The sequence below is a fragment of the Ochotona curzoniae genome, unplaced genomic scaffold, assembly GCF_017591425.1.
Source record: "Ochotona curzoniae isolate NIBS_2020 unplaced genomic scaffold, NIBS_Ocur_1.0 contig_2294, whole genome shotgun sequence".
In the NCBI taxonomy this organism is placed as follows: Eukaryota; Metazoa; Chordata; class Mammalia; order Lagomorpha; family Ochotonidae; genus Ochotona; species Ochotona curzoniae.
Window position 1 is genome coordinate 4593358 of NW_024465405.1, and position 26234 is coordinate 4619591.

The window sequence follows — 26234 nt, forward strand, 5'->3', positions numbered from 1 at the left end:
TGTCTGCCATGACAGACCTAAGACGTGCAGCCAGCTCGGGGTGCAGCAGCCCCCCAGCCGGGCCCAGGTTCCTGAAGTAGAGTGTAGGACTTACTACTGACAAAGGATGGCAGCAACCTCCCAAAGCGCATCAACGGTTCCTCGTTGAGCTCTGTGGACTTATCCACCAGTTTGAAGAAGACATCGTTGGGCTCACTGGCAAAGCCGAATAGCTCCTTGATGTTCACCTTCCTGCCGATGCCCAGGACCACGAAGAAGTAGCCCTGGCATTTGGCCTGCAGGATGGCCCTCTGGGCCTCCTCCAGCTGCTGCTGGGACACCTCGCCTGTCAGCATCAGAACCACGATCTTCAGGTCCCGCGGGTTGGGTGCGCTTTCAAACACGTTCTCTATGGTGTAGTCGATGGCCCTGCCCAAGTCCCGTGTGCCCTGCAGCTGCTTCATTCTGACGCTCAGGAAGTCCGCTAGCTTCTCCTTGGAGCCGTAGTCTGTCAGGGAGAACTCCACCTTCACAGGGGGCACACTGGCATTGCCCATGGCCTCGTAGGGTGCATGCTGCACCACAGCCACTCTGGCCAAATGCTGGGAGGCCTTGGGGTCTGGGCTCAGGTCCAGCTGCCGGACCAGGTAGGCTATGTACTTCTTCATCTCGTTGAACTGGAACAGCGTGGTGCTCTCTGAGCTGTCCAGGAGGAAAGCCATATCTATGTCCACGCCGCTGCCTGCCGCCCGCCTGTCCCGGAAGGTGGGCCTCCAGCTGCCAAATCCACAGGATGGGTCAATGTTGCAGATGTCTAGGGGGAAGCAGAAGAGCCCATTGCAGTGGGTGGGCAGGGAAGAACACACACCACTGGGCTGGAGAGCACTCACCACTGGGCTGGAGAGTACTCACCACTGGGCCCAAGGAGCACACACCATTGGGCCCAAGGAGCACACACCACTGGGCTGGAGAGCACTCACCATTGGGCCCAAGGAGCACACACCACTGGGCCCAAGGAGCACACACCATTGGGCCCAGGAGCCCAGGGTCATCCAACCAACACACTGAAGCAGAAACCTGTCCATATCCTGCGGCTCACTAGCAGTCAGATTTCCATTTTCACAGCCAAAGATGAAACAATTCAGTAAACTACATCCTGTGTTATCCCACAGTGTGGGCTCTTCAGGAAGAAATGGGACCTGAGGGTAATCTAGAGCTGCATTTTTATGCTACATCTGAGATCAAAACCCATGCAGGGGGCCAGCACGGTGGCATGGCAAGCCAGTCCTCCTGTGTCGCCAGCATCCTCTCTGGGAACTGATTCAAGTTCCAGCTGCTCCACTTCCCATCCAGCTTTCTGACTGCAGCCTGGGAAAGCAGCAGAGGATGGCCCAAAGCTCCGGGCCTCTGCACCCATAGGGGAGAGTTGTAAGAAGCTCCTGATTCACAGTTTTAAACTAGACCAGCTGTGGCCTTTGCCGTCATTTTGGGAATGAACCAGCAGATGGAAGATTTCTCTGTCTCTCCCTGGCTGTCATAACTCTTTTAAGTATAGTAAAATAAATCATAAAGAAAGACCTTAAGTAGGGCCTGTCTTCTCCAGTGTTACAATTAGTTCCTTGCCCGAGTGGATATGGAAATCACAAACACACAGTGTGACTGCAGGAGTTTATGAATGTGACCGGCACCGCAGGTCTTCATGGAGGTCAGGTTTCTCACCACACTGTCCCTCCAGGGCAGCTGGACACACCTGCCCCCGGGGAAGCCCCTTACCCAGGCACACGTGGCAGGTGAGCACGTTTCTCAAGAAGTCGTTGAGGTCCCTCCTGGCAGGCAGGACGAGGGCATGTCCCACTGCGGTGTTGTTGATCTGGTTTAGAACAAAGGACACGGTTGGCAGGCCAGGAGTAATCGGAAGCCACTGGGCAGTACAGTCACGGAGCACATCAGAGACACAAGGACACTGCAAGTTCCTCAAGTTCCCAAAGGCTCAGCGCCTCCTGCCTGGGGGGAGCCCAGGGACAACAGGGACAACTGAGGCTTATCGGCAAGAAGAGCAGAAGTTCAAATCCCACCTCCTCACTTTCTTTTAAATCAAGAGGAAGACAAAAAGAGAACCACCACAACACTTGCTCACCCCCCAGATGCCTGCAGTAGTAAAAACCCAACAGGCTGAAATTGGGGACTCACTCCAGGTCTCCCACGTGGTGGTGGACAACCAGGTATGTGAGCCGTCACCACTGCTGTCCAGGGTCCCACTAGCAGGAGTCTGAGCCGCTCTCAATCCCAGCGACGTGGGGCGCGGACATCTCAACTAGCATGTTCAGCTCCAGGCTAGATGTCCACCCGGGGAATGGAAATTGTTTAGCCCCTCTGGGATGGAGTTCCCTTGGATGTAGAGTAAGGAGAGCGGTTCTTTCCTGACAAGGCTACTGGGAGAACTCAGCTGGAAGCCAGTGCAGTGTGGCTCCTCCAGCAGTGAGGTGGTGGCCATTACAGCTCTCTCAGCACCAACAGCTGCAGGTCCTGGGCCTTACAGGCCTCCCAGGTCTTGTTTGTGCCAAACTAACATCTCTCCTAACATATGCGAATATCCTGCCCACCGCAGTGCCTGGCATGCAACTTGCTGTCGCTCCTTTGTTTAATAATTCATTAGAGCAAATGACTGATGCAGGAGCCAATCCATTTCCCATCCTCCTGAAAACCCCCTGTGCTGGATAGTGCAACCCACGCAAGGGCAGAAACCCAGGAGGACCCCTCACAACCCACGCAAGGGCAGAGGCCCAGGAGGGCCCCTCACAACCCACGCAAGGGCAAAGGCCCAGGAAGGCCCCTCACAACCCACGCAAGGGCAGAGGCCCAGGAAGGCCCCTCACAACCCATACAAGGGCAAAGGCCCAGCAGAGCCCCTCAACCCATGCAAGGGCAGAGGCCCAGGAAGGCCCCTCACAACCCACGCAAGGGCAGAGGCCCAGGAGGACCCCTCACAACCCACACACGGGCAGACGCCCAGGAGGACCCCTCACAAGCCTAACCCAACACCTGAGTGCCAAGGCCCAAGGTCTCGGCCTGGATGGCTGGGGGGGAGGGCAGCACTGAATCAACACTGATCGAGAGATAACAGCAGATCAGTAAGAGGTTCCGGCAGCACACACAGGGCCCTGGCCTCCTTGTGCACTGCAGCAAGGTTTGCTTCAGGTCACTGCAGCTTTGACAAGGTCATTCTGAGACTCGAAGCCTGTGGGGACCGTCCTGGGCGATTCCCCTCTGGAGGTGGCTGAGGCAGCACAGGGGTCATGACCAACACCTGCTCTGCCAAGTGCGATGCCCAAGACCTCGTGCCCACCAAGGCCCACACCAGCCTCAGGACCTTCTTAACCACAAGACAACGGCGCAACCTCCTCCCCACCTGTGCTGGGAAGCAGATGTCCCAGCTGGGGTCTTACATGGCAACAGTGACCACCTAGGGACACCTCACGAGGAGCCAGGCCGATGGCAATGGTCGAGCGCTCATGAGGAAGGCAAGGAGGTGGTGCCCTCCCCAGAAGACGCAGAGTGCATCAGCCAAGGCCAAGCACAAGCCCACTAAATGGACAACGGTGACCCTGTGACACTTGAGGAGGGACTGGAGGGATGAGTGACAGCCACACGGGTGCCAGCGTAGGGCCAGAGCCACAAGGTTCTCCCTGGAATGTTCTGGAAGCTGTGGAGCATGCACCCAAATGGAGAGCATGATGTGCCTGGGAGAGAGGGTGGCCAGCAGGACTCCCCTGAGCACTGACCTGCAAGGCATTGACAAGCTGCCGGTCCTCCTGGCTGGTAAGGAACAAGGGGGTGATGCCCGCATCCGAGAGCTGCAGCACGGCCTCTCGGAGCTGGGGGGACGCCCTGGTTGGCCGGTTGCTGAAGAAAATGGCCACCTTCCTCATGAGGAAGCCGCTCCGTACTCGCTTGAACGTGTTTCTGGCCACGAAGGACATGGCGGTCTCCAGACTGGGCTGCTTCCTCGTCAGCGACACCTGCAGGTTGTTAATGTCCTTCAAGAGGGCCGCCTTCTTCCTGGAGTCGGCGAAGCGGATCTCCGTGGTCACCTCGTTGTTGTAGCTGACCACGGCCACACGGGCGCCCCGTGGACAGTTGCTTTCAGCGATGGTCAGGTTGCCCACGACACGCAGCAGCACGTCTCGCATCCGCTCAAACGCATCGTTGGTGACACCCTCTGAGGTGTCCAAGGCAAATGCCAGCTCCGTGGGGAAAACAGGGCACTCCAGGGGCCCTGGGGAAGCCGGGCACGGGAGGACGTCAGAGCCACTCCTCAGTGGAAGGGGATCTTGCCCTCCCAAGAACAAAGGCAAATTGCTGAAATGCACTTACCATAGCAGCAGGCTACAAAACAAAACAAAAAAAAAGAGGAGGCAAGAGTGAGGGCCACGTCTACCGCGTGAGGACGTCAGAGGCAAAGAACGTGTCGCAGGCAACAACGAGCAGCTACTTACGACACTTATCCTTGATGCTCTGGATCAGGGCACATTGCTGGGAAAGGAGAGGAACGGAAAGGGGGTGTGAGGAGAGCCAGTGACGGCTCCCCAGGACGAGCCAGCCCGACGCCCGACCAGGGAAAGGATGTTCTGCACCAGACCCCAGCAACTTACATCAATGGAGTCGCCTCTGTTGCCCTTGTGACCCTGAAACAGAAGGAGAAGCTGAGAAGCACAGCCAAGCCATGACCCACACAGAGCCACAGCACCCACAGAGCCACGGCACCCCTTTCCCATACACCCACAGAGCCACAGCACCCAGAGCCACGGTACCCCATCCTGTGCACCCACAAAGCCCCCAGCACCCCGTCCTGTGCACCCACAGAGCCACGGCACCCCGTCCTGTGCACCCACAGAGCCACGGCACCCCGTCCTGTGCATCCACAGAGCCACGGCACCCCGTCCTGTGTACCCACAGAGCCACAGCACCCCATCCTGTGCACCCACAGAGCCACTGAACCCCTGTCCCATGCAGCCACAGAGCCACAACACCCCTGTCCTGTGCACCCACAGAGCCACGGCACCCTGTCCGGTGCACCTACAGAGCCACGGCACCCCTGTCCTGTGCAGCCATAGTTAGGAGCAAAGGACCTTGATCTCGTTTAGCTTCTCTCTCTAAAGTTTATTTTAGAACTTGAAAAAGTGAAAGAAAGAAAACTCTGCATCCCCAGGTGGTGCCCTGGAGAAGCAGCTCCCACCCTGGACCCTGGCAGGTGTCCTTCCCCGCCCACGCCAATCACACAGGGGCTGATCCAGCCTCTGCTGTTGCCAAGCAGAGCTGCCCCATGTGGGCACCAAAACACCCTCCCCCATGCAGGGACAGCGAGGGACCTCAAGCTGTCCCCCACACCATGTCTGAGGTGCCCCCGCTGGATTCCACCACCAGCAGCTCATAGCCTCTCTTAAGAGCTTACCCCAACACCTGCCCACTCTGATGGCCCAGCAATCTTCTCGTAGCCCAGCTGACCATCGCTGCAAAGGCTATTTCTCTACCTGCAGGGTCTTGGGCAGCTTAGTGCACCCTCCTCCGCACTTCACTCGCTCATAAAGGCAGCACCAGACTCTTTAGCCACCCAGCCGCCTCTTACTCATTCAACCACACCAACCCTTCAGCCACCCCTTCCGGGAGCGACGGGCAAGTCCTTGGGTTGTCATGATGGTATCTTCTTGAGCAGCACCAACACTGAATGGGGAGACGTTCAAATAGGAAAATGCAGGTGCTACTGACGCAGAGCGGGAGGCGAGCATGAGGTGCAGTCCTGGCTGCCAGCAGGGCAGGATCAGGTGAGCTCAGCATGAACCACAGCCCCTTGGGGATGGTGTACATGAGGGACGCAATCCCTAACGCAGGCCGCACAGGCTCATTCTGCCTCTACATGATGCCAGCAAGGGGAAGTTAGACTTGCTGTCTTGGCTTTGTCCTCTGTGCAAACCTCGAGCGAGCCAGCCCTGGGAAAGGATGAAGTCAAGTTGCTACACTGGCTAGACCACAGAGCGTCCCGTGAAACCTTCTGACAACACTTCCGGGGACTCCAAAACTCTCTTCCCCATGGTGACAGCAGAAAACACGCAACCCGCACAGACATGAGCACCCTGCTCTGTGACAAAGAAGGCGGCGTGCTCTCAGCACCGATGTGTCCCACAGCCCTGGGGGGCTCTGGGGCAGCTGAGGGGGTACTCACAGACGGTCCCGGGTAGCCAGGGTCTCCCTTCTGTCCAACAATCCCCGGAGGTCCTGAATCTCCCTAGAGGGGACAGAACACGCAGTGCTCAAGTGTCACAGAAGACAGAAACCTCTCAGCTCCTGCTGGAAGGGTTGGCGGAGACTGTCACGCCCAGTGCTCCCCATGATGACACTGTCAGGCAGCTCCAAGGTTCAAGCGTGGGGACAAGGGGCATGAACCAAGTTTAGGTGAGGGCCTCACCCACCACCACCATCACCACCCCAATGTTCTCCAGCAGGTGGGTGCAGGCCAGATACCTTCCCCAAGAACCAGCAGAACAAACTTTTCTGTGGATCCCGAGAAATGGAGACTGATGAACCAGATCGGCGTTCACTATCATCAAGCCAGTGTCTACGAACTCGACCCTGAGCAGCAAATGATCTGGCTTGCTGCCTTCACGGCTTCAACCACTACTTCGTGAATACTCTTGAACTGTAGGCATGACCACGATTTGCAACCTCAGGACTTGCTGCCCTCTTAGGGGGGGATTAACAAACATCCACTCAAGAGCCATCCAGAAGCATCTCACTAGCCAAGGGCAGGAGCCCACGGCCCCAGCCTGGCTTGCGTGCAGACCTGGACCCTCCAATGCGGCTCACCGTCTCCCTTAGCCCTGCTGCAGGAGCAGGCATGGAGCCGACTAGATGTCCCACCCTGGACCCTCGCTGATAGTTCCTGCTGATACAGATGCCGGGAAGCGGCAGGCGATGGCTCCTCCTGCCACCCAGGAGGGAAACCTGGATTGAGTCCCTGACTCCTGGTTTGAACCTGGCCCAGCCCCAACTTTTACAGGAGTGAACTAGAGGGTGGGAGCACACCCCTCCCTCCGTGTGTGTGTGTGTGTGTGTGTGTGTGTGTGTGTGTGTGTGTGTGTACACACGCGCTCTTCTTAAGTAATGAATGAGTAAGCCTTCTGCCTCATCATCTAGGTAGATGGGACTAACAGAACTTCACAGACATTGGACGTCACCCTCCACCCTGGAGCCTGGGCCCTCCTCGTGCTGTGCTGGGTGGAGCTGCAGGTTGGTGACCCTGGAGGTGATGGAGGAAAGGGGTTCTCACGCCTCCCCCACAGACCACATCCGTATTCTGAGGACACAGGTCCGGGGTTTGTGACTCCCTGTCCCTGACCTGAGTGGCTACTGGCCGGGCTGCAAGGTCAAGAAGGTTTGCTATTCAAGCCTTGGAGGTAAACCACATCACCTCGCACTTGAACCCAAGATGCAGGCAAACTCACCCTGCGGCCTCTGATGCCTTTGGGTCCCGGTGCGCCGTCTGCCCCAGGCTCACCAGGGGTTCCCTGGGAAAAGCCAGAAAGAACACATGATGCCACGGCACTGACACGCGGGCCTCCCACAGGGCACGTGGCATGCGCTCTCCACGGCAGCGGACACATGGGTGCCAACCTGCTCTCCCATTCAGCAGTGTGTCCACTGCATATGATGCTCTGGATGATTCTATCAGCGATGAGAGCGGAGCTTACTGCATTTCACCGCTTGCACCTCCACAAGCACTCCCTGTCACCCCCACTGACCCGGGAGGGGCCCCAGGAGGGGCGAGTCCTTCAGAGCAGCCCTGTCCGTCGGTCAGCGGCTGACCCAAGGCTCAGACCACCTGCTGGCTCATGAACAAAGCCTCCTCCTTGGAAGGAGTGGGGAATGTCACCACGAGCTTACCTTCGGGCCTGGGTACCCCGGGAATCCTCGTTCTCCCTACAAAAGAGCAACACATGACTCACTGTTTGGTCCCAATCTAAATTCATCTAAAACAAACAGAAGTTGAAAGAAGGGGAGGAAATGTAGAAGACCGAATCATCCAAAGAAAACAACGTCTCAAACACGGTGAGCAGTCTAGAAACCGGAGGCCTCAGCAGACACCTACTTTCCTGCCTCTGCGTCCTTCACTGCCAACTCCATCTCGCCCGTCGTCGCCCTAGGGGTGGGAAAGAGGGCACAGCTGCAGGCCGCTGTGGGGGCAGGCCGCAGTGCCTGCCCTGCCACTGTCCTGAGCCCCGACCCCCACCAGGAGCAGGAAAGCTGCCCCCTCAAATGTCACCCACTAGGGTAGGCAGGGCCAAGTCGGCTGCCAGCGATGCAGGTGGGCCATGATGCATCAGCTACTGACATACTGCGTAAGAACTGTCAACTGCAAGTTGAGGCCAGGGAGTCCTTGCCTTGAAGAAACCCTGAGGGCCACTAGGACCCCGATTACTGTCCAAAATGAGCACGCAGAGCTCAGCGTCCAGGGCCGCCTGCAGCTCCTGTACCCTGTCGCATGCAACGCCTCCACACAGCCTGCTCCCCAATCCCACCACCTCCCGCTCTGCCCCACAGGCCACATGTGTCCCTGTCACTCCCATGTGGGGCATCCAGAGCTGGACATGGTGGATTATTTCAGATGACACACACATTCATAACCCTAACACCTGCCAGGAACTTGACAACTTAGAATGGATGTCAACAGCCAGTGTGCCACTGCCTAAGCTACGGGAACAGAAGCAGAACACGACTTCTTCCTCCTGGACGCGTTTTCAAATCAGGAGTTTGGCCCTCTGCTTCTGAGGCTGACAGGGACAGAGACCAGCGGCTTAAAGCTCCAGAAGCTGGGGACAGAAGATGAGCAACCCAAGGATTGGGAGACACACAGTGCCAAGCCTGGCCCGGCCCGCAGGTAGCAGGTGCACAGCCTCGTCCCACAGACACGCTGGTCGGCAGCTGTGGGTGAGCAGCTGCGGTAGATGTAAACAAATCTTTCCAAACAGGCGCCGGTGAGCTGGGGATTTCTCTCCCGAGGATGGTCCCTTCACCAGAAGCCATGGTGTCTGGCTGGGGCACTCAGCATCTCCAAGCCCACTCTGACTGCCCCTTGAGGTGGGACAGAGTGAGGGGCACCCAGCTTCGGGCGATCGCTACATTCTTTCTGCAGTGGCAGGGACTGTACCCACACCCCCACACCTCATCTCCAAGGACAAAAACCCTTATGACATTGATTGGCTGCCACAAGCTGCAGGCTCCGGGTTTCCTGTGGATCCCAATGATACAAGGAGCTGTGCTCAATCCTGTATGTATGGAGCCCGCCCCTGCTGCCCACACCACGCAGTGAGGCCAGCGAGCCCAGCGTCCAGTGGTGTGTGTCTCAGCGAGCCCAGCTCTCAGTCCCACATGTCTGGAGTCCACCCCTGCTGCCCACACTGCAGCAGGGCCCTCGAGCCCAGCCGGAACCGGAGTCTCCTCTTACCGTCTCCCCACGAGGGCCTCGGTTGCCCACACCTCCTTTTGGTCCTGGCTCTCCAGGTTCACCCTAAACAGAGACACAAGGCTGAAAACCTGTGCCCAGCTGCATCCAGGGCCCAGCTGCGTCCAGTGCCCTGCTGCGTCCACTGCCCAGCTGTGTCCAGTGCCCAGCTGTGTCCAGTGCCCAGCTGCGTCCACTGCCCAGCTGTGTCCAGTACACAGCTGCGTCCAGTGCCCAGCTGTGTCCAGTGCCCAGCTGCGTCCAGTGCCCAGCTGTGTCCAGTGCCCAGCTGCGTCCAGTGCCCAGCTGCATCCAGTGCGCAGCTGCGTCCAGTGCCCTGCTGCGTCCACTGCCCAGCTGTGTCCAGTACACAGCTGCGTCCAGTGCCCAGCTGTGTCCAGTGCACAGCTGCGTCCACTGCCCAGCTGCATCCAGTGCGCAGCTACGCCCTGCACCTACCCTGGGGTAGTGGTGGGGTCACAGCCTACTTCTCTTTTTACATTTTGAAGAAATCAGCTTTAATTGAAACATAAACAAATTAAAGCAAATGCTGCATATGCTCCCTGCTGTGAAAACCGAGAAAGTGTCGGCTGCATAGAAACGCAGAGTGCAGCTTGCATGCTGGTGCAGCAAGTTAATCCTTCACTTGTGGTGCCTGCATCCTGCACAGGCCACGGTTTGCGTTTCAGCTGCTCCACTTCCCACCCAGTTCCCTGCCTGTGGCCTGGGGAAGCAGCAGAGGACGGCCCAGAGCCGTGGGACCCTGCACCCGCGTGGGAGACCCAGCAGCACCACCAAGACAGAGGCCACTACAAACTCCCAAGGACAGACTTGCACTGGGACAACAGCCTCTTCTTAGCTACAATCAAGACTGACACTTAGCAAGCTCCCAGAAATCAGGCAGGCGGGGTCACCGTCCCTGAAAACCCCCACTTGTTTCCCACAAACCTTTCTCCCCAGGGGCCCGATTCTGCCACGGTCTCCAGGAGCCCCGGCCGTGCCTCCACTTCCCTGAAGCATAAGAAAGAAGGTGTCAGCACATCTCTGCCGTCCACGCACAAGGACCTCCCGCCCACTTTGGGGCACAGAGCCTGCCCAGGGCGGGATCCTGCAGAGCCCTGCTCAGAGGCTGTGCATGGAGCTGTGGACTGCGACACTGGGACATGCCAGAGTCCACGCCAGCGTGACTTCCAGCAGCTCCTCAGCATGGCCTCCCAGGACAGAGAAGCACATGTGAGACCAGGTCGCTGGCCATCAACCAGCCTGGACCTCGGGCCCATTGCATACCCATTTCACACCCCCACAAGGAACCAGGTGAGTGGGCATGTTGGCTGAACGAACCAATCAGGAAATGAAAATAACCCCTCAGCAGGGTGCAGTTTACACAATCCAGATGTCCGCCAAACAAGTGGTGGGAGAGTACCCACTGATTAACATTCCCAGGACTGCTGGGTGAGCTTGCAAAAGTCTGCAAACAAGCCATTTACAAATTCTCAAGCTGGGCGAGGATATTCTAAGCAAACAGTCTCATAGCACCAGACCAGCTCATGCCTGGTCTATTGGGCATTGCCATTTCCTGTGACACAGGATTGCATGACAGCCTTGGTACCATCCCGAACCCAGGAGAAACCAGAGCAGGGATTGCACAGCCCCTGAGTCCAGCAACGCAACACCAACTGGCACATTTTGGCTCAGCATCCCAACAACTCCCATTACAGCAGGTGTAAGCTCTGAGACTACACAGGAGGAGGCTCCTAACCACACAGCCTGTGTCAGGGGCCAAGGATCCATCACTGTGCGTGCCCTCCAGGGCTCAGCAGAGTCACTCAGCTCACACATGGCTCCAGTCCACAGCTTCGGACACATCGGTCCCTCGCTGGCCACCCAATGGGCCTGCGCTGGGAAGGGACTCTGGGAAATGGAGTCTCTCACTGGTGTTGAAAACAGAGCTGTCTGCCCAGCACCGTGCCTGACATCCTCCTGCTGCTTGGGCAACGCAGCACGTTTAGCCAGGGGAGGGGTCCCAAACAAGGGTTACTCACCCGGGGTCCTGGAATGCCTTGTTCACCGATCAGTCCCGGAGGCCCTATGGGACCAGGTGGGCCCTGAGGAGGGAACAGGCCATCGTTAGATCCATGAGGAGCTTCTGAGTGGCACCTGTCTAAGACAGCCAGTAGGCGGGGCCAACCACGCGGATCACCGCATGCAAATGCCACCTCAGTTTTTCAGGACAAAGAGCATCAGAGGTGGGGCAAGCATCGTCAGGCAGGTGGTTCCAGCACGGGCACTGACCTGTGCACCTCGGGTGCCCTGCTCTCCCTCGAAGCCTGGCTGGCCGGCACCACCCCTGTTGCCCTGGGAACAGAGAAGATGGGTGGCAGAGTCAGGTGGCAGCTCCAGGTCGGCTTAGCTCTGGGTGCAGGAGACACACACGGGAAGAAGTGCCCCTGGCACCTTGCTGTCCTGCTGGGCCGCTCTCAAGGCAGCTTTATGACATGAGAGCACTGCACACCTGTACCTGCCTCGCGAAGGTGACAGGACTGACAGTGCAGAAAGCTGTGGCCTGCTGATGGCTAGGGCAGGGGCAGGCCAAGGAAGGACACAGGCCAGGCCGCCCTCTCCTCTGACATTCCCCAGCCTTCAGCCCTTGGGTCCTTGTGGAAATCGCCCTCCCACACCCCTGTGAAGTGAGGTTCAGGGGGACGGTACGAGTTACAGCGGCTGCCAATTGAGCTATGGGAGCCGAGCCAGCACTAGGAGAGAGGGAGTGAGGAGGATGTGGCAGTACCCGGGTGGGCTACACGTGGGCTTAGTGACCCCTGGTTTCCCAGGAGCCCTCACTGGGCCACACGCAGAACAAGACAGAGGCATCAGCCACAGGGCTTACCTTAGCTCCGGGAGGGCCCCTGCGGCCAGGGCCGCCCTGCAGAGGAAGAAGCCATACAAGCCGTGAGGCAGAGTCTGGGAATGCCAGGCACTTAACCCACATGCTCACCCGCGGCTGGCACCCCTCTGTGCCAGAAACCAGAACCCACACCTCACAGCCCTGGGGAAGCACCGATGCCTCCTGTGCCCTCCCACGGAAGGTGCTCGCCTATGCAGGCCCTGATGTACACCCAGAAAACCCTCAGCTGTGCTAAGCCAAGTGACACGGCACGGTGGCCTGTCCACCATGAACAGGCCAAGGACAACACAGGCCAAGCTTTGTGAAGCAGCCCGAGTGCACACACGTGACCCTGAAAGTTCTGGAACATCAGTTGCTCTCACAGGTTGGTAAGTCCTGATAGACACCCTATAGCCCCCAGGGCCCACACCTGCAGCCTTATAGCCTGGTAACCCACCACTGCCTGCCTCGCGGCTGTGCCCTGCAGCAGGGCTGAGCAAAAGTCCTTGGTTATCCATTCAGGGTGGGGGTGGGTACTCCGGGGACTGCCCTGAGCCTCATCTGCATGTCCACTTAAGAACCACATTGTCCACCCCAGGGCACCAGCCCAGGCATGGCGAGGGTGACCATGCTGCCAGCACTCGGTGCACTGCCCGCCCTCTCCCTCCACAGGGCAGCCATCCATCGCGGCCCCTCCTGAGGGGGACGTCAGAATGTGCCAGGCTCAGGGTCTGGCCCAGGCCCCAGGCAAGCCGGCGGAGGAGGAGTGATGGAACCCATCAGGAAGGACATGGTTGTATCTGGGCCTCCTTGTACTGCAAAGTTGGAAGCAGAGGGCCGAGGTCCACCCCGCTGGGCCTTCCCTGTTGGAGAGAACTGCATCTACAAGAGCCCTAGACCACAACCAAAGTCAAGCTCAAGTTTCCAGCTCATGTGCGGGTGCAAGGATCCTGTGTAGCACTGTGTTCCAAGTCATTTCGCCAAGCCGAGCTCTGAGCCGGCCCACAACCTCAGGGAGTCACGGCTCATTGCCGTTAACTGGTGTTCCCCCATCTTATTTCATTACATGGCTCCGCTAAAGTGCATTATCCAACCGCAGTGCACGAAGCTTCTGAGACAAGAACCCTACGTGCTTTCTCAGGGATGGTAAAACCATAATTAGCCCACAGACCATCACTGCGTGACAAGTGACTCAGCCCCTCCCAGACGCCCCTCACCTCCATGAACTCTCTCTGGCTGGCTACTTGCTAAGGCGCTCCCACTCAGCGGTCCTGCTCTCAGCTGCCCAGCCCCAGCAGCGGCAGCCTTGGCACGCCATCCACTTCCCAGTGGAGACCTGCCCCAACCAGCATCTAGAATGTTCCTTCAAGCCTGGTCAACTCCCACTCTGCTGCTGCCCCGTGCAGCAACTGTCCCCTCCAGCTCCGGAGGCCCCACCTTCTATGGCTCTGGACCCTGGAGGGGCTTCCAAATGACCTCCTACACATGACAGTAAAGCACTTTGGCCACAACATTTTTCTGACAGACTTCAACAGTAGGCAAGCAATGAGCTATTCTGCGCAGATGCTTCTAGAACAGCTTCCCAAAGAGCAGCTGTGAGATGCAGCACACTGTAAGATGCAATGGGGCCGGTCCCCTGTTCCCACACGGGCAGCACCAAGGAGAATGCGGGAGACAAGAATGACAACCCCTCCCCGCCTGCCCCTGCTGCCCCACTCCAGAATCAACCAAATAAATCCTAAAACCCCCCCAACCCATATTCAAACCAATAACCCTCCCCCCCATCACACACCCATAAAACACACACAAATAAATCATACAATTCTTTCCATAAGCACCCCTACTCCACCAAATACATATAAAAACTAACAACAAACAATACATAACTACTTCATAAAATCAACCCAAAAAACACAACACACACCCCAAACCACAACCCCAACACAACCAACAACACCCCACCCACACCACCCCAACCCCCCACCCCACCCCACCAACCCCACCCCCCACCCCACACCCCCCACCCCACCCCCACACCCCACCCCCCCACCCCCCCCCAACCACCCCACCACCACCCCCAACCCACCACAACCCAACACCACCACCCCCCACCCCCCCCCCCACAACCCACACACCCACCCCAACACCCCCCCCCCCCACCCCCCCCCACCACCCCACCCCCCCCACCCCCCCCCCCACCCCCCCCCCCCCCCCCCCCTCCCCCCCCCCCTCCCCCCCACACCCCACCCACCACTCCCTCCCCCCCCCCACCCCCCCCCCCCCCCCTCCCCCCCCCCCCCCCCCCCTCCCCCCCCCCCCTCCCCCCCCGATCACCCTGCCTGCAGTAAGGGGAAATCAGGCAGGGGAGACGAAGTGGAGCAGGAAGGTTCTGGAAGGAAAGATTTCGTACGCCGCAGGACTTGAGGAACTAGCCAAGCCCTTCCCATTCGCTGTCTACCACCCAGCTGCCTTCTGCCAAGGGCTGACGCAGCCTGTGGGCCCACGGCAGGTGCCAGCCCGTGCTCTGGGGGGTCCCAGCTCCCAGACCACAACCCAGCAACCTGCTCTCTACCAACCCCAGGCCCACGCTGTTCTGGCATCTGTTAAGGAAAGAGGTTGTGAAGTTCCTGGAGAGTCCAGGGGTACTGGCCCAGGGGCACCACGCAGAACCCCACAATCCCCTCCCCCAGGGCCTGAGGACACTCACATCTTTCCCGATTTCTCCAGGACTTCCAGAAACTCCATCTCTGCCCGGGAGACCCTGATGTGGGGAGAAAAACGCACAGGAGGCTCCCATGGTTCAAAATGTCACAGCCTAGGCCCCGCCCATGGTGGGAGGGGCCTGGCTGCCAAAGGGCAGCCCTGGGTGGGCTGGGGAATATACTGGACCCTGGCTGCAGAGGGCAGCAAGGTGGGGAGGCCTGGACCCTGGGGCATCACCACGTCCACAGGCACTCCAGGGGACACTTTCCCTAAGCATCTAAGGGACACAGACTCCACCCAGTGAAGGTCACTCAGTGACACGGGGCTTCCTTCTTGGGTTTCTCAGGGACTCTGCAGTCGGCCTCTCGCCGCCCTGCAGCCCCAAGGGTGCCTCGAAAGGGGCAGCACTGACCATGGGGCCGATGTCACCCGTCTCTCCTTTGGGTCCTCTCTGCTGGCTGTCCCGTCCCGAGTCGCCCTGTAGGTGTCGAGGGTGAGGGATGAGCGTTGCAGAGCGCATCTCAAGGCTGGGTCCACGCTAAGCCCTCCCCACCCCCCCTCCCCTACAGGCCCCTGCCCACGCCTTCACCCCAGCTCAGGGTGGTCCTCACCGGGTCCCCGCGGATCCCAACATCGCCACGTTCTCCCTTCTCCCCCTTCGGGCCTTTGTCCCCCTAGGTGAGAAACGCAAGCAGAAGGTCGCGTTCAGGTATTCCCACATCTTGCAGGCTCACTGTGCGTCCCTGAGAGTGATGCAGAAGGCTGGACCGGACAGTGAGGTGGAGCAGGTGCGCTCATCTGTCATCTCATGGACTCACTGTGCGCGTGTGGTGAGAACAGCTGGACCCACATCTGGAACCCAGAGGCCTAACACATACAAAACTCCCGGCACATGTCAGATGTTGACTGTTCCCCCTGGAAATCAGCCTTCCATCTTACACGCACACGGAGAGGGGATTAGCATTTCCTCAATTCCACGAAGGCACGAAGCGCCCTCCAGGCATCACTGACCCACCGGTCAGTCCACAAATCTGTACCGAGGACCCACTCTGAGCCACGCACTGAAGCATTTGCAGCAAAATAAATCAGTTCTGCCACCCTGCGACACGGGCTCTCCATAAGAAAGTGCCATGCCTCGTGTCAGCACAGACGAGGGACTTGGGGGCCACCAAGCTCACAGCGGTCGGGGCGAGGCTGGAGAGGGCTGCTTGGAGCAGGTGCGCCTGAAGCATTCCCGTGGGATCGGCATTGTGGAGCACCAGGCTCAGCCACAACGACCCCAGCTCATATGGGACGACGCCAGCATCCCATATGAGCAAGCCTGGCTGGCCCCACTTCCCACCCAGCTCCCTGCTTATGGCCTGGGAAAACAGCAGAGGACGGCCCAAGTGCCTGGGACTCTGCATCCATGTGGGAGACCTGGATGAAGTTCCTGGCTCCTGGCTTCAGCCTGGTCCATCCCTGGCTATTGTGGTTACTTGGGAATTGAACCAGAAAACCCAAGATCTCTCTCTCCTCCTCCACCCTCTCTGCCTTCCAGATAAATAAATCTGTAAACAGAGACACATGCACACACACACACCTGCACACGCAAGTACACGCATGTACACACAGGGGTGAAGGAACATCCTGCCCCACAGACCCGTCTGCATCCCAGCGCATCAGCGCTGCCCGATGCCCACTCACCCTTCTGCCAGGGCTCCCTTTGTCCCCCGACGTCCCGGGCAGCCCCTTGTCTCCCTGCCAAAGGCGAGGCGCACGAGTGAGGCCGGGCCAGCTTCCCTACTGCCGAGTTGCAGGAACCGCAGGAAGCTCCAGGACTCAGAGCTCACTTACCTCTTCGCCATCCAGCCCATCGAGGCCGATTTCTCCCAGTTCACCCTGGCAGGGACAAGCACAGCCGGGTGAGTACAGAGCACTCCTGGCAAAGGGGAAAGCTGAGAGCCCACAGGCAGCCGTCCAGGTAAGACAAAGGTAGGCTTACCTTCTCTCCCGGGAATCCTCGGGAGCCCTGGAAGGGAAGAGAGGGCAAGCTGAGTCGGCCCTGCCTGTGTGCTGGGTCCCCAGGCAGGAGGAGCAGCGTGCCCATCCCCACTCACGGGACTGTCACTGCATTCGAAAATTCAGTCTTAGGGCCTCAGTTCCTCGGCTGCCCCTCCCAGGAGCATGTGGGGTGGGGGAAGCGGGCACCGGAAAGCAAATTTACTTGGGTGGTCTTGGCCCCAGAAAGTCAAGGAAGGGGCTCCACGTAGCTTCGCGGCCCCTCCCTCCACCAGCCATGCCTCCTCTCACACCCCCCTGCAACTTGCCCGGTTCCTCCCAGGGTCCAAGGCCAAAGCCAGGGGACTGCAGCCTCCCTGCCAGCCCCCGAAGGTCTACTGCTCCCCTCTTGAGCCCCCTCCCTTCCAGCCTCAGCCCTCCCTTCACTAGCCCGACTGCCAAAGGTCAAAGCCCCACTAACAACGTAGAACAGAGAGGCACTTGGGGAAACTGAGTCCCGAGAAGACCCAACCCCGACACGGCACCTTCACTCCTCGCTGGCCCGGGCAGCCCTGGAACCCTTGTGTGCCGTTCACGCCGGGAGGCCCACGCTCCCCCTGTGGAGAGAAAGGAAGGCATGGCAGGGGCTCCCTGGACTCACATCCCCAGGGCAGGCCCAGGCCCTCAGCATCGCTGTCCTGGGCCTGGCCTTGAACCTGCAGGTCCCAGAGGAGCCACAGCACAGGGAGCACTCTGTGTAGTGGCCCTGCTGGCCTGGCTGAGCCCTGGCATAGCCCTGACTCCCAGCTCTGTGCTCATCCCCAACACCCCAGCCAAGGCCTCGGATCCTCTCCGTTCCCACCCCAGGCTGAGCCTGCTCCGGAGTCCCTCCCAAGGCTGTGCTCCCGAGGGCCCTGCTACTGGGCCTTCCCCAACCCCAGCCTGACCCTGGGATCCCAATAACCTCTTTCAGCCACAACCTGGGAAGCTGCCCCTCCAGGGGGCTTCCTGCAGTGCCCCCTCCAGCTTTCCCAGCCCTGCCCTGGCTCACTTCCACCCCTGCACGGGAGCCGGCACAGCCCACACTTCCCACCCACACCTGTCACCCTCAGGTTTTCCCACCCATCCACAATGTACAAGGCTGAGGAAGTCTCTCAGGAACTGGGAATCAGTACTTCCTCCCAAAGGGAGAGGCATCTGGCAGCGGAAGAGCCCGCACACTCCACAAGTGACCCCAAAGACCAGGACAGAAAGCAGGAATTAAAGCCGTTATCACTTACAGGTCCACCCTCGTCGCCAGGGTAACCTCGGTAGCCGTCTTCTCCAGATATGCCCTAGTAAAGGAAACAGGTGCTCGGTCACATCCCACGGGCTCCTGGGGTCCACCTGAAACGCCTCGGCCAGCCCTGTGCCTGGCCAAGAGCAGGAGGCTCGCCACCTTGCCCAGGACTGCACAGTTCCCATGCGCGACTCTGGCGCGTTTGCTTTGTCTCAAGATCTTCCCAGCTCCCACTCTGCTGAGAAAGGCCGCTAGCGCCCCGACTGCGGGGGCGACACACCCCAGCTGACCGCACTTCAGTGATGTTCACTGGCCATCTCCAGGGAGGGGGACCTGGCCACACACCCCCACCTCCACGCCACGACCAGGGACACCCAGGGTCTCCCAAGGTTCAGGAAGAGCCTCCTACCTTCGGCCCAATGCTGCCAATGGGTCCACGGTCACCCCTTTCTCCCGAGCACTTGCACGGAACCCCACAGCAGGCTTTCTCAGCAATGTTGTCCTAAGAAAGGAAAAGCAGACATGTTTAACTATCGAGTCATTCCTTGCCAAAGAATGAGTCACTAATAGGCTGGTGAAGGTGAGTCCACCAGATGCAGGTGGATTTCATGGGGCGAGATGAAATCGCTTCTGGTGGTCCTCGTTCTAAGGAGGGCCTGGACTGGAGCTGGTGGTGGTCAGGGTGGGCTTCCTCCTGTGGGCTCCTGAACCCAGACAGGGCCTTATTCCTAGGGACTGCACTTTCCCCATTTTGGGAATGCGAAACGTTACAGGAGGTCAAGGGGAGATGGGCACCTGCAGGCCACTGCAGACACGGGCACCCGTTCCTGGCTGGCCACCTCTCCCACTGCCCCAGCGGTGTTTCCAGAATCCACGCGTAGAGTGGCCGCAAGGCAGTTCTGACTGAGAATCGAACGCAGTCCCCAGGCACTCCTGCCCCGGGCACCCTGCCCCAGCCCTGCCCCAGCCCAGAACTGCCTCCATTCTCCTGAGCTTGTGTGAGATAACGTTCAGTGCTCACCAGCTGCTCTGCAAGTTCGTAATCCAGATCCAGCAGGTTCAGCCGCAGTGGCCTGTTGTACATAAACCCACGCCCAAACTCCAGCTGCGTCACCTGATCCAGGTTGGCCACCCGCTCGAGGCCCACGAAGATCAGGGCTCGGACACCTGCAAGGGGACACAGGCCATAGCAATTAACCAGCACCTTTTTTTTTAACCTCTTAAGAAAATTTAAGTGTAAAATTCAACCTTTAACCTCAGCATGCTTCCTCACACTAATTAGGCTAGGTGGACTGACCATGCCCTGTTAGCTGGATGGTTACGGTGAGTGTAGACACAGGGAGAGGCATGCGTAAGTCACCCACACGGAGACTCCCCGAGACTGGCATCCTGCCTAAGGCAACTGTGCTGTGGGCAGAATGGAAACCCCACAGCCTCGTCCTGCGGGCTGGGGACCGGCAGTCTCACTCCCACCACTGGGCAGAGCCAGCTCATCGGCAGAGCGCCCAGAGCAGACTCACTCCTTTGCATTCTCTTTCATGGAGTCACATGAGTGATTCCTCATGTCATTTCTTCTTGTGCCCCCGATGGCTTCCCAGATGAATGGGTCTTGGGACACGCAGCGAGGCACCAGGACTTGGGGATGAAGCTGCCTGACAAGGACCCCCTGTGGGCCTCATGCCGAGGCCCCAACAGGCACCAGAGGGCAGGTGCCCAGAGGAGACTCCTCCGGTGCAGCACGCTTCCTCGGGCAACTCCAGCCAACAGAGGGGCCCTCCCGTGGAGCAGTGTGCCCTGCCTCCCCCACCCAGGACGGTGCCTCTGGCACTCAGAAGGCCCTGGACTCTACCTTGCTGTCGGAGCTCCTCGGAAGCTCTGTGTAAGTCCTCCAGGTCACCGTCCACCCCGTCAGTGAAGTGAATGACCACCTGCAGATGGAGGTCAGCGTCAGACCCCAGCCCAGCCCACGGAAGGCTCATACCTCACCTGAGGATGTGGATCGGGGCCAGCACACAGGGTACCAACTGAGTGACAATACGCCACTGACTGTTTTGTAAAAGCAAAACTAAGACACTAAAATAAAAGTCCACTCCACTCTCAGTTTGTGATGGAGTTTTGAGAATGTGCAGGGACTCATGTGGTGTAAGTGTGTGTGTACGTGTGTGTATGTGTGTGTTTGTACGTGTGGGTGTCAGTGTATGGAGGGTGTCTGTGGTGTGTGCTGGCACGCCGTGTGAAGTGTGTGGCATGTGGTGTGTGTGTGAGCGTGTGGGGAGCTGTCTCTGTGAGTGTGAGTGCATGGAGGGTGTGTGCTGTGGCCTTCAGAGGAGGGTCTCTGCTGCTCTGCGCTCCCCCAGCACCCCAGCGTGGAAGTCCTCACCCCTGCCTCACCCCAAACTGTGCCTGTTGGGAGACAGTTTCTAGAGAGGCGATGAAGTCCAGGGAGGCAGCCCCCCTGCAGCATGGGACCTCATACACAGAGGACATTCGGGGACACACTTCAACAATGATGTCTTTGGATAGATTCCAAACGCAAAAAAAAAAAAACCAGTGGGATCACAATAAACACAGAAACCTCCCACAGCAGAGACAAGAACCAAGACAGCAAACTGCCCGTCTGGCAAAGCCTCGGCGTTCAGAATGTGCAAGGAACTCGAAGCTCCCCATCACAAAAAAAAAAAAAAAAAAAAAAAAACCTACTTAAAAATGAGCAATTTGCATCAGGGTGGAGGAATCCACCATGGGGGGAGGGGTACGGGAGGGGTGGGGGGAATCCCCAGTACCTATAAAACTGTATCACATAATACAATGTTAACAACAATAAAAAAAAATACAGAAAGAAAAAAAAATGAGCAACTGGTATGAACAGACACTTCTCAAAAGAAGAAATTCAAATGTCCCCAAGTTTATGCAAAAATGCTGAAAGGCGTTAATTGCCAAGGAAATGCAAACCCAAGCACCTGTGAAATCCCACCTCACCCCAGTTAGAAGGAGGCAGTTGTTTCATTAAAACAACAACAACAAAAACACAGTCATCAATGCTGACGAGGATCCAAAGAGTGGGCAGCATTGAACGGGGTCACCCGTCTGGATGACCACAGAGAGAACAGCCTAGAACTTGTCCTGGACGTGGCTAAGATATCCCTTAGGGTGCCTGTGTTCCAGCTTGGAGTTCCTGGGTTCAGGCCCCCACTCCAGCTCCTGGATGCAGATCCCTACTCATGGAGCCGCTGGAGGCCACAGTGATGGCACCGCAGCTGGCCACACACACAAGGGACCAGCTGCCAGCTCGGGCCTGTCTCAGCCCTGGCTCAAGAGCAGCAGCCTCTCTCCCTCCCCCAACCCCACCATTTTTCTTTTACCGTAAAACTTAACAAGCAAAAGGAAATACTGTAAAAAGACTCAGCAGCTCCACTTGTTAGCATCTATCCAGGGGAATTCGCATCAGCCCGTCACATACTCCTGCACTCCTGTATTTACTGCGTCACCATTCACAATGGTTAAGATACGAAACCAAGCTATGGGCCACCAGCTCATGAACAGATAAAGAACATGATGCTCTCTCATCTACAGCAAAATGGATTGTGGGAAATAAGCCAGGTACAGCAAAGCATGTCATGCTTTCTCTCACAGGTGGCAGCTGGCAAGGCTGACCGGGATGCAGAGCAGCACCTGCAGGGCGGCAGCACTCGGGGAGTCAGCTGCTCGTGCTCACAGCACCATGGGCTGTCCCAGCTCACCGAGCGCCACGCGTCAAGAAGTCAGACGTGAAGCCACAACAAGAGCAGGAGCCACGCCCCACGCCCTTGTGGTCAGCACGCATTGCACATCACATTGTACCCCAGACATACACACAACCCAACCAGGCTTCATTGTTGTACACATACAGAGAGGTCTCAGGGGAAGTCCACACCTCCAGCCCAGGACATGAGGAAATGAACGCGTGCTGTCTGGGTTGCTCCAGCTAAGGCACCGGGCAATGCCACCCTGCACAGGTTCACACGGCACTCAGAGGTGCGTGCGTGCATCTGTGGTGTGATGCCCGTGTGCAGTTTGAGTGTGGGTACAAGAACTGTGAGGCAGGAACACAACTTACTCGCTGGATAAGATACAATTAAACATGAGTTCAAGCCCAATTACTGACCCGCAGGATACACCACTTCAATGAAATTAACCAAATATACCGGAAACGCAAGCAGTGGACATGGGTCTACCCCACGCACACACAGGGCGTGTTCATGTGACACACCCCTCCCAGGACATCCTGGCAATTCCCTGCCAGGAGCCTGTGCCCCATGCCCACTCACCTTCACGGTGTCAGGCGATGACTGCCGGAACTTGTTCTGGTATAGCCGGAGTGTGTCGGCTGTGAGCACGTAGGGGTGCTGGCTTCGCATGCCACGGAACTTCTCAAACAGCTCCGCCCGGTACTCATCAAAGTCGAAGGCCTCCACGGGGCCCGTGGGCGTGTTGGCCACCACGGACACCCGCACCGTGGGTGTCTGGTTGCCGCTGCAGCTGATCCTTTGCATCTGGCTGATTCTGTTCAGGATGATATCCACCTTGGACTCGAGACCCTTCTGGGCCACAAAGACATTCTGGTCTCTTGAGCCATCAAAGCCCAGAATCACCTCCAGGTCGCAGGCTGGAAGGAGAGAGGCCAGCAGTGAAGCACGCGTCATGGCAGGCACCCCCTGCGTCCCTGAACCTCGGGTTCCAGGCCAAGCGCTGCGTCTGTCTGTGCTTCAAGGAAGAATTAGACCTGCCCCCCACCCCCGCCCAGCCCCTAGAGATGAAGGCAAAGAGCTGTGAGGAACCGCAGTGGCCTGGCGGTTAAACATGTGTGTTTGGAGCTGCTGATCTGTTTGGGCTGGACACCATCCAGTTGCTATGCAAAGACCACCCAAGTTTGCACTTTAATTTGAAGCACTGGAGGATGCAAATTCTCTGACAGCACCAGCAGATCTAGAAAGCCTAGGATCAGAAACACAGGTCAATAAATCGGATTTATTCAGGACATTAAACAGGAGGAGGGTGTGCAACTCTATGGTACAGCCAGCTCGGCAGCCACCTGACACAAAGGCGTCCCACACGGGCACCGGTTCACACCCCGACTGCTCCACTTCCCAGCCAACTTCCTGCTAACACACCTGGGAAAGCAGCAGAAAATGGCCCACACAGGAGACCCAGAAGTGGTCCCAGGCTCCTGGCTTTAGCCTGGGCCAGCTGGAGAGTGACCCAGTGGATGGAAGCACACTTTCTCTTTCCATCTCTCTCTCTCTTTTTCTCCTCTCTGTAACCTTGACTTTCAAATAAATAAAGAAATCTTTGTAAACAGAGGCAGGAAGAGGAACAGTGCATCTCCCGTGGGCCTTGATTGGACGAGCTCCCTACAGCAGCAGTCAGAGGAGCACTGGGACCGTGGTGTCTGCTAGAGTTTAAAGCCCCCCAACCGAATGCTCTAGAAAGCTGTGGAGCAATCGTGGGGTCTTAGGGGGTTGTGACTACAGACAGGACCAGACCACATCACACCCGCAGAGAGATGCGCCACGCACGTGGAGGACTGCACCACGCACGCGGAGGACTGCTCCACGCACGCAGAGGAATGCACCACACACGCGGAGAACTGAACCACGCACGCGGAGAACTGAACCACGCACGTGGAGGACTGCATCCCACACACGGAGAACTGAACCACACACGCGGAGGACTGCTTCACGCACGCGGAGGACTGCACCACGCACGCGGAGAACTGCACCACGCACGCGGAGAACTGAACCACGCATGCGGAGGACTGCACCCCACACGCGGAGGAATGCATCGGAGGACTGCTTCACGCACACGGAGGACTGCACCCCACACGCGGAGGACTGCTCCACGCACGCGGAGAACTGCACCACGCACGCGGAGAACTGAACCACGCACGCGGAGGACTGCTTCACGCATGCGGAGGACTGCTTCACGCACGCGGAGGACTGCACCACACACGCGGAGAACTGAACCGCACACACGGAGGACTGCTCCACACACGCGGAGGACTGCACCACGCACACGGAGGACTGCACCCCACACGCGGAGGACTGCTCCACGCACGCGGAGCACTGCACCATGCACGCGGAGGAATGCACCGCGCACGCCAAGAGGCTCACCTTTGGAAACATCGCTCACACCAGGGCACAGGGTCTCGTGCATGGCATCGTGCAGCGTCTCCAGCACCTGCTCGCTCAGCTCCGACAGCTCCTGGACGTTCCCCACACGGAAGGCCGTGGCGCTGTTGGAGGCGATCTTCCCCACCTCCTCCGAGTCAATGTTCCTCACGCCCACCGCGAACACCTTGACCCCTTTCTGCGTGAGCGCCATGCTCACGTCCTGAGCATCCTCCACCGACTTGCCCCCCGTGATGACAAAGGCAATCTGAGGCACCCGCTGCTCCAGGCGGCTTCCGGCGTCAGGCACAAAGTGGTTCAGGCGCAGGTGCTCCAGGCCCACCTTGGTGTTGGCGTGCCTCCCCCCCTTGTAGATGACCTTATTGATGGCATCAATGATCTGCTTCTTGGTGGAGTACTCCCTCAGGAAGAACTCGTCCGTAGGGTCGGAGTTGTACTGCACCAATCCCACCTGGATGGAGTCGCCCTCCTCGTAGACTGTATCCACGATTCCAGACGCAAATCGGAGCACCTCCTGGAAACTGTCCCTCCTGAAGTTGATGGACCCATCCAACAGGAACACGATGTCGGCTTTCTTTTTCTCTAAAAGTGGTGGAAGCGAGAATGAGGCCAGCAAGGTTCCCATACCCAGAATAGAAATACATAAGATAAGAATGAAATACGAAAAGGCCCGGCACGGTAGCTAAGCAGCTAAAGTACTCGCCTTGAACATGCCAGGATCCCATATAGGTGCAGGTTTGTATTCTAGCAGCCCCACTTCTCATCCAGCTCCCTGTTTGTGTCCCAAAGCCTTGGGACCCTGCACCCGCATGGGAGACTGGAAAGAGGCCCCTGGCTTCTGATCACTGCAGCTTCGGCAATTGCGGCCGCTTGGGGAATGAATTAATGGATACAAGATCTTCCTGTCTGTCTCTCTTCCTCTCTATATATCTGACTATCCAATAAATGAACAAATAGATAAATAAATCTTTGAAAAAAGAATGAAATGCTGAAACTGGTCTTGGTAACTTCACCACAATGAAAACCTTCACCCTACCTCCTCATTCCTGAACTCAGCCCCCCAATTTTTGCTGACAATCAAGATACAGGATGAAAATCTTCCAAAGGAAGGGGAGAGGATCAGGAAAAGGCAGCTTTCTGAAGCCCAAGGCTCATGCCAGGAATCCAGCAGGGAGCTGCCCTGGACAGTCTGTGTCCCAGCTGCTTTGGAAAATCCACTATAAACATTCTGATAAAAAGAAGAGAGAGTGTTGGCAGACTGGGGCACTTGGGGAAGGCGGGGCAGGGCAGAGGCAGTGCCAACAAGGACTGGGAAAATGCACAGCAAATGCAGACACAGTGGGGGTTTTCCAAAAGCTCTCTGGCTGCAAGGCAGTACCAAGTGAAGGCCAGTTTGCGGCTTCTAGTTCAGCTGTTGGGACTGGAGTGGAGAGAAGGCGCAGTTGTAGAGCTTGTGGGAGGTGCAGCAGGTGCCACAGCCAGCCCCAGGGCAGCAGAAAGAGGGTCCAGGAGGGCCATCCCTGGAGAGCCAGATGGCAGAGCTCAACCTCAGGGAGGAGGGCCAAGGCTGCTCCTGGCAGCCTCAGAGGTGACAGCCAGGGGCCCAGGACAGGCCGGAGGTGGACAGCTTCCCCACCCCAGGGGTGGGCTGGAGTGGACGGCTTCTGGTCCTACCAGGGAGGGGTTTCTTGAAGTTCACAACAATCTGAAGTAGAAGTTGTACTGGACTGTGGCGGACTCCCTGAA

General features: G+C 58.0%; 1 protein-coding gene across 1 annotated transcript in view; it reads right to left on the reverse strand.

Moving 5' to 3' along the window:
- COL6A3 (collagen type VI alpha 3 chain) overlaps nt 1–26234 on the reverse strand; it is a 60220-nt gene that overhangs the window by 11606 nt on the left and 22380 nt on the right. Inside the window, exons 10-37 of the mRNA XM_040972431.1 lie at nt 24471–25070; nt 22629–22966; nt 20171–20249; nt 19343–19488; nt 18731–18823; nt 18323–18376; nt 17588–17659; nt 17047–17073; nt 16899–16943; nt 16749–16802; nt 15674–15736; nt 15475–15540; nt 15067–15120; nt 12363–12398; nt 11768–11830; nt 11518–11580; nt 10424–10486; nt 9479–9541; nt 8123–8173; nt 7918–7953; nt 7479–7541; nt 6200–6262; nt 4632–4664; nt 4476–4512; nt 4354–4365; nt 3762–4255; nt 1753–1849; nt 95–793 (exon numbers count right to left, since the gene is read on the reverse strand). Of these exons, the coding sequence (XP_040828365.1) occupies nt 95–793; nt 1753–1849; nt 3762–4255; nt 4354–4365; nt 4476–4512; nt 4632–4664; nt 6200–6262; nt 7479–7541; nt 7918–7953; nt 8123–8173; nt 9479–9541; nt 10424–10486; nt 11518–11580; nt 11768–11830; nt 12363–12398; nt 15067–15120; nt 15475–15540; nt 15674–15736; nt 16749–16802; nt 16899–16943; nt 17047–17073; nt 17588–17659; nt 18323–18376; nt 18731–18823; nt 19343–19488; nt 20171–20249; nt 22629–22966; nt 24471–25070 (3564 nt within the window). The remainder of the gene's footprint in view (nt 1–94; nt 794–1752; nt 1850–3761; nt 4256–4353; nt 4366–4475; nt 4513–4631; nt 4665–6199; nt 6263–7478; nt 7542–7917; nt 7954–8122; nt 8174–9478; nt 9542–10423; nt 10487–11517; nt 11581–11767; nt 11831–12362; nt 12399–15066; nt 15121–15474; nt 15541–15673; nt 15737–16748; nt 16803–16898; nt 16944–17046; nt 17074–17587; nt 17660–18322; nt 18377–18730; nt 18824–19342; nt 19489–20170; nt 20250–22628; nt 22967–24470; nt 25071–26234) is intronic.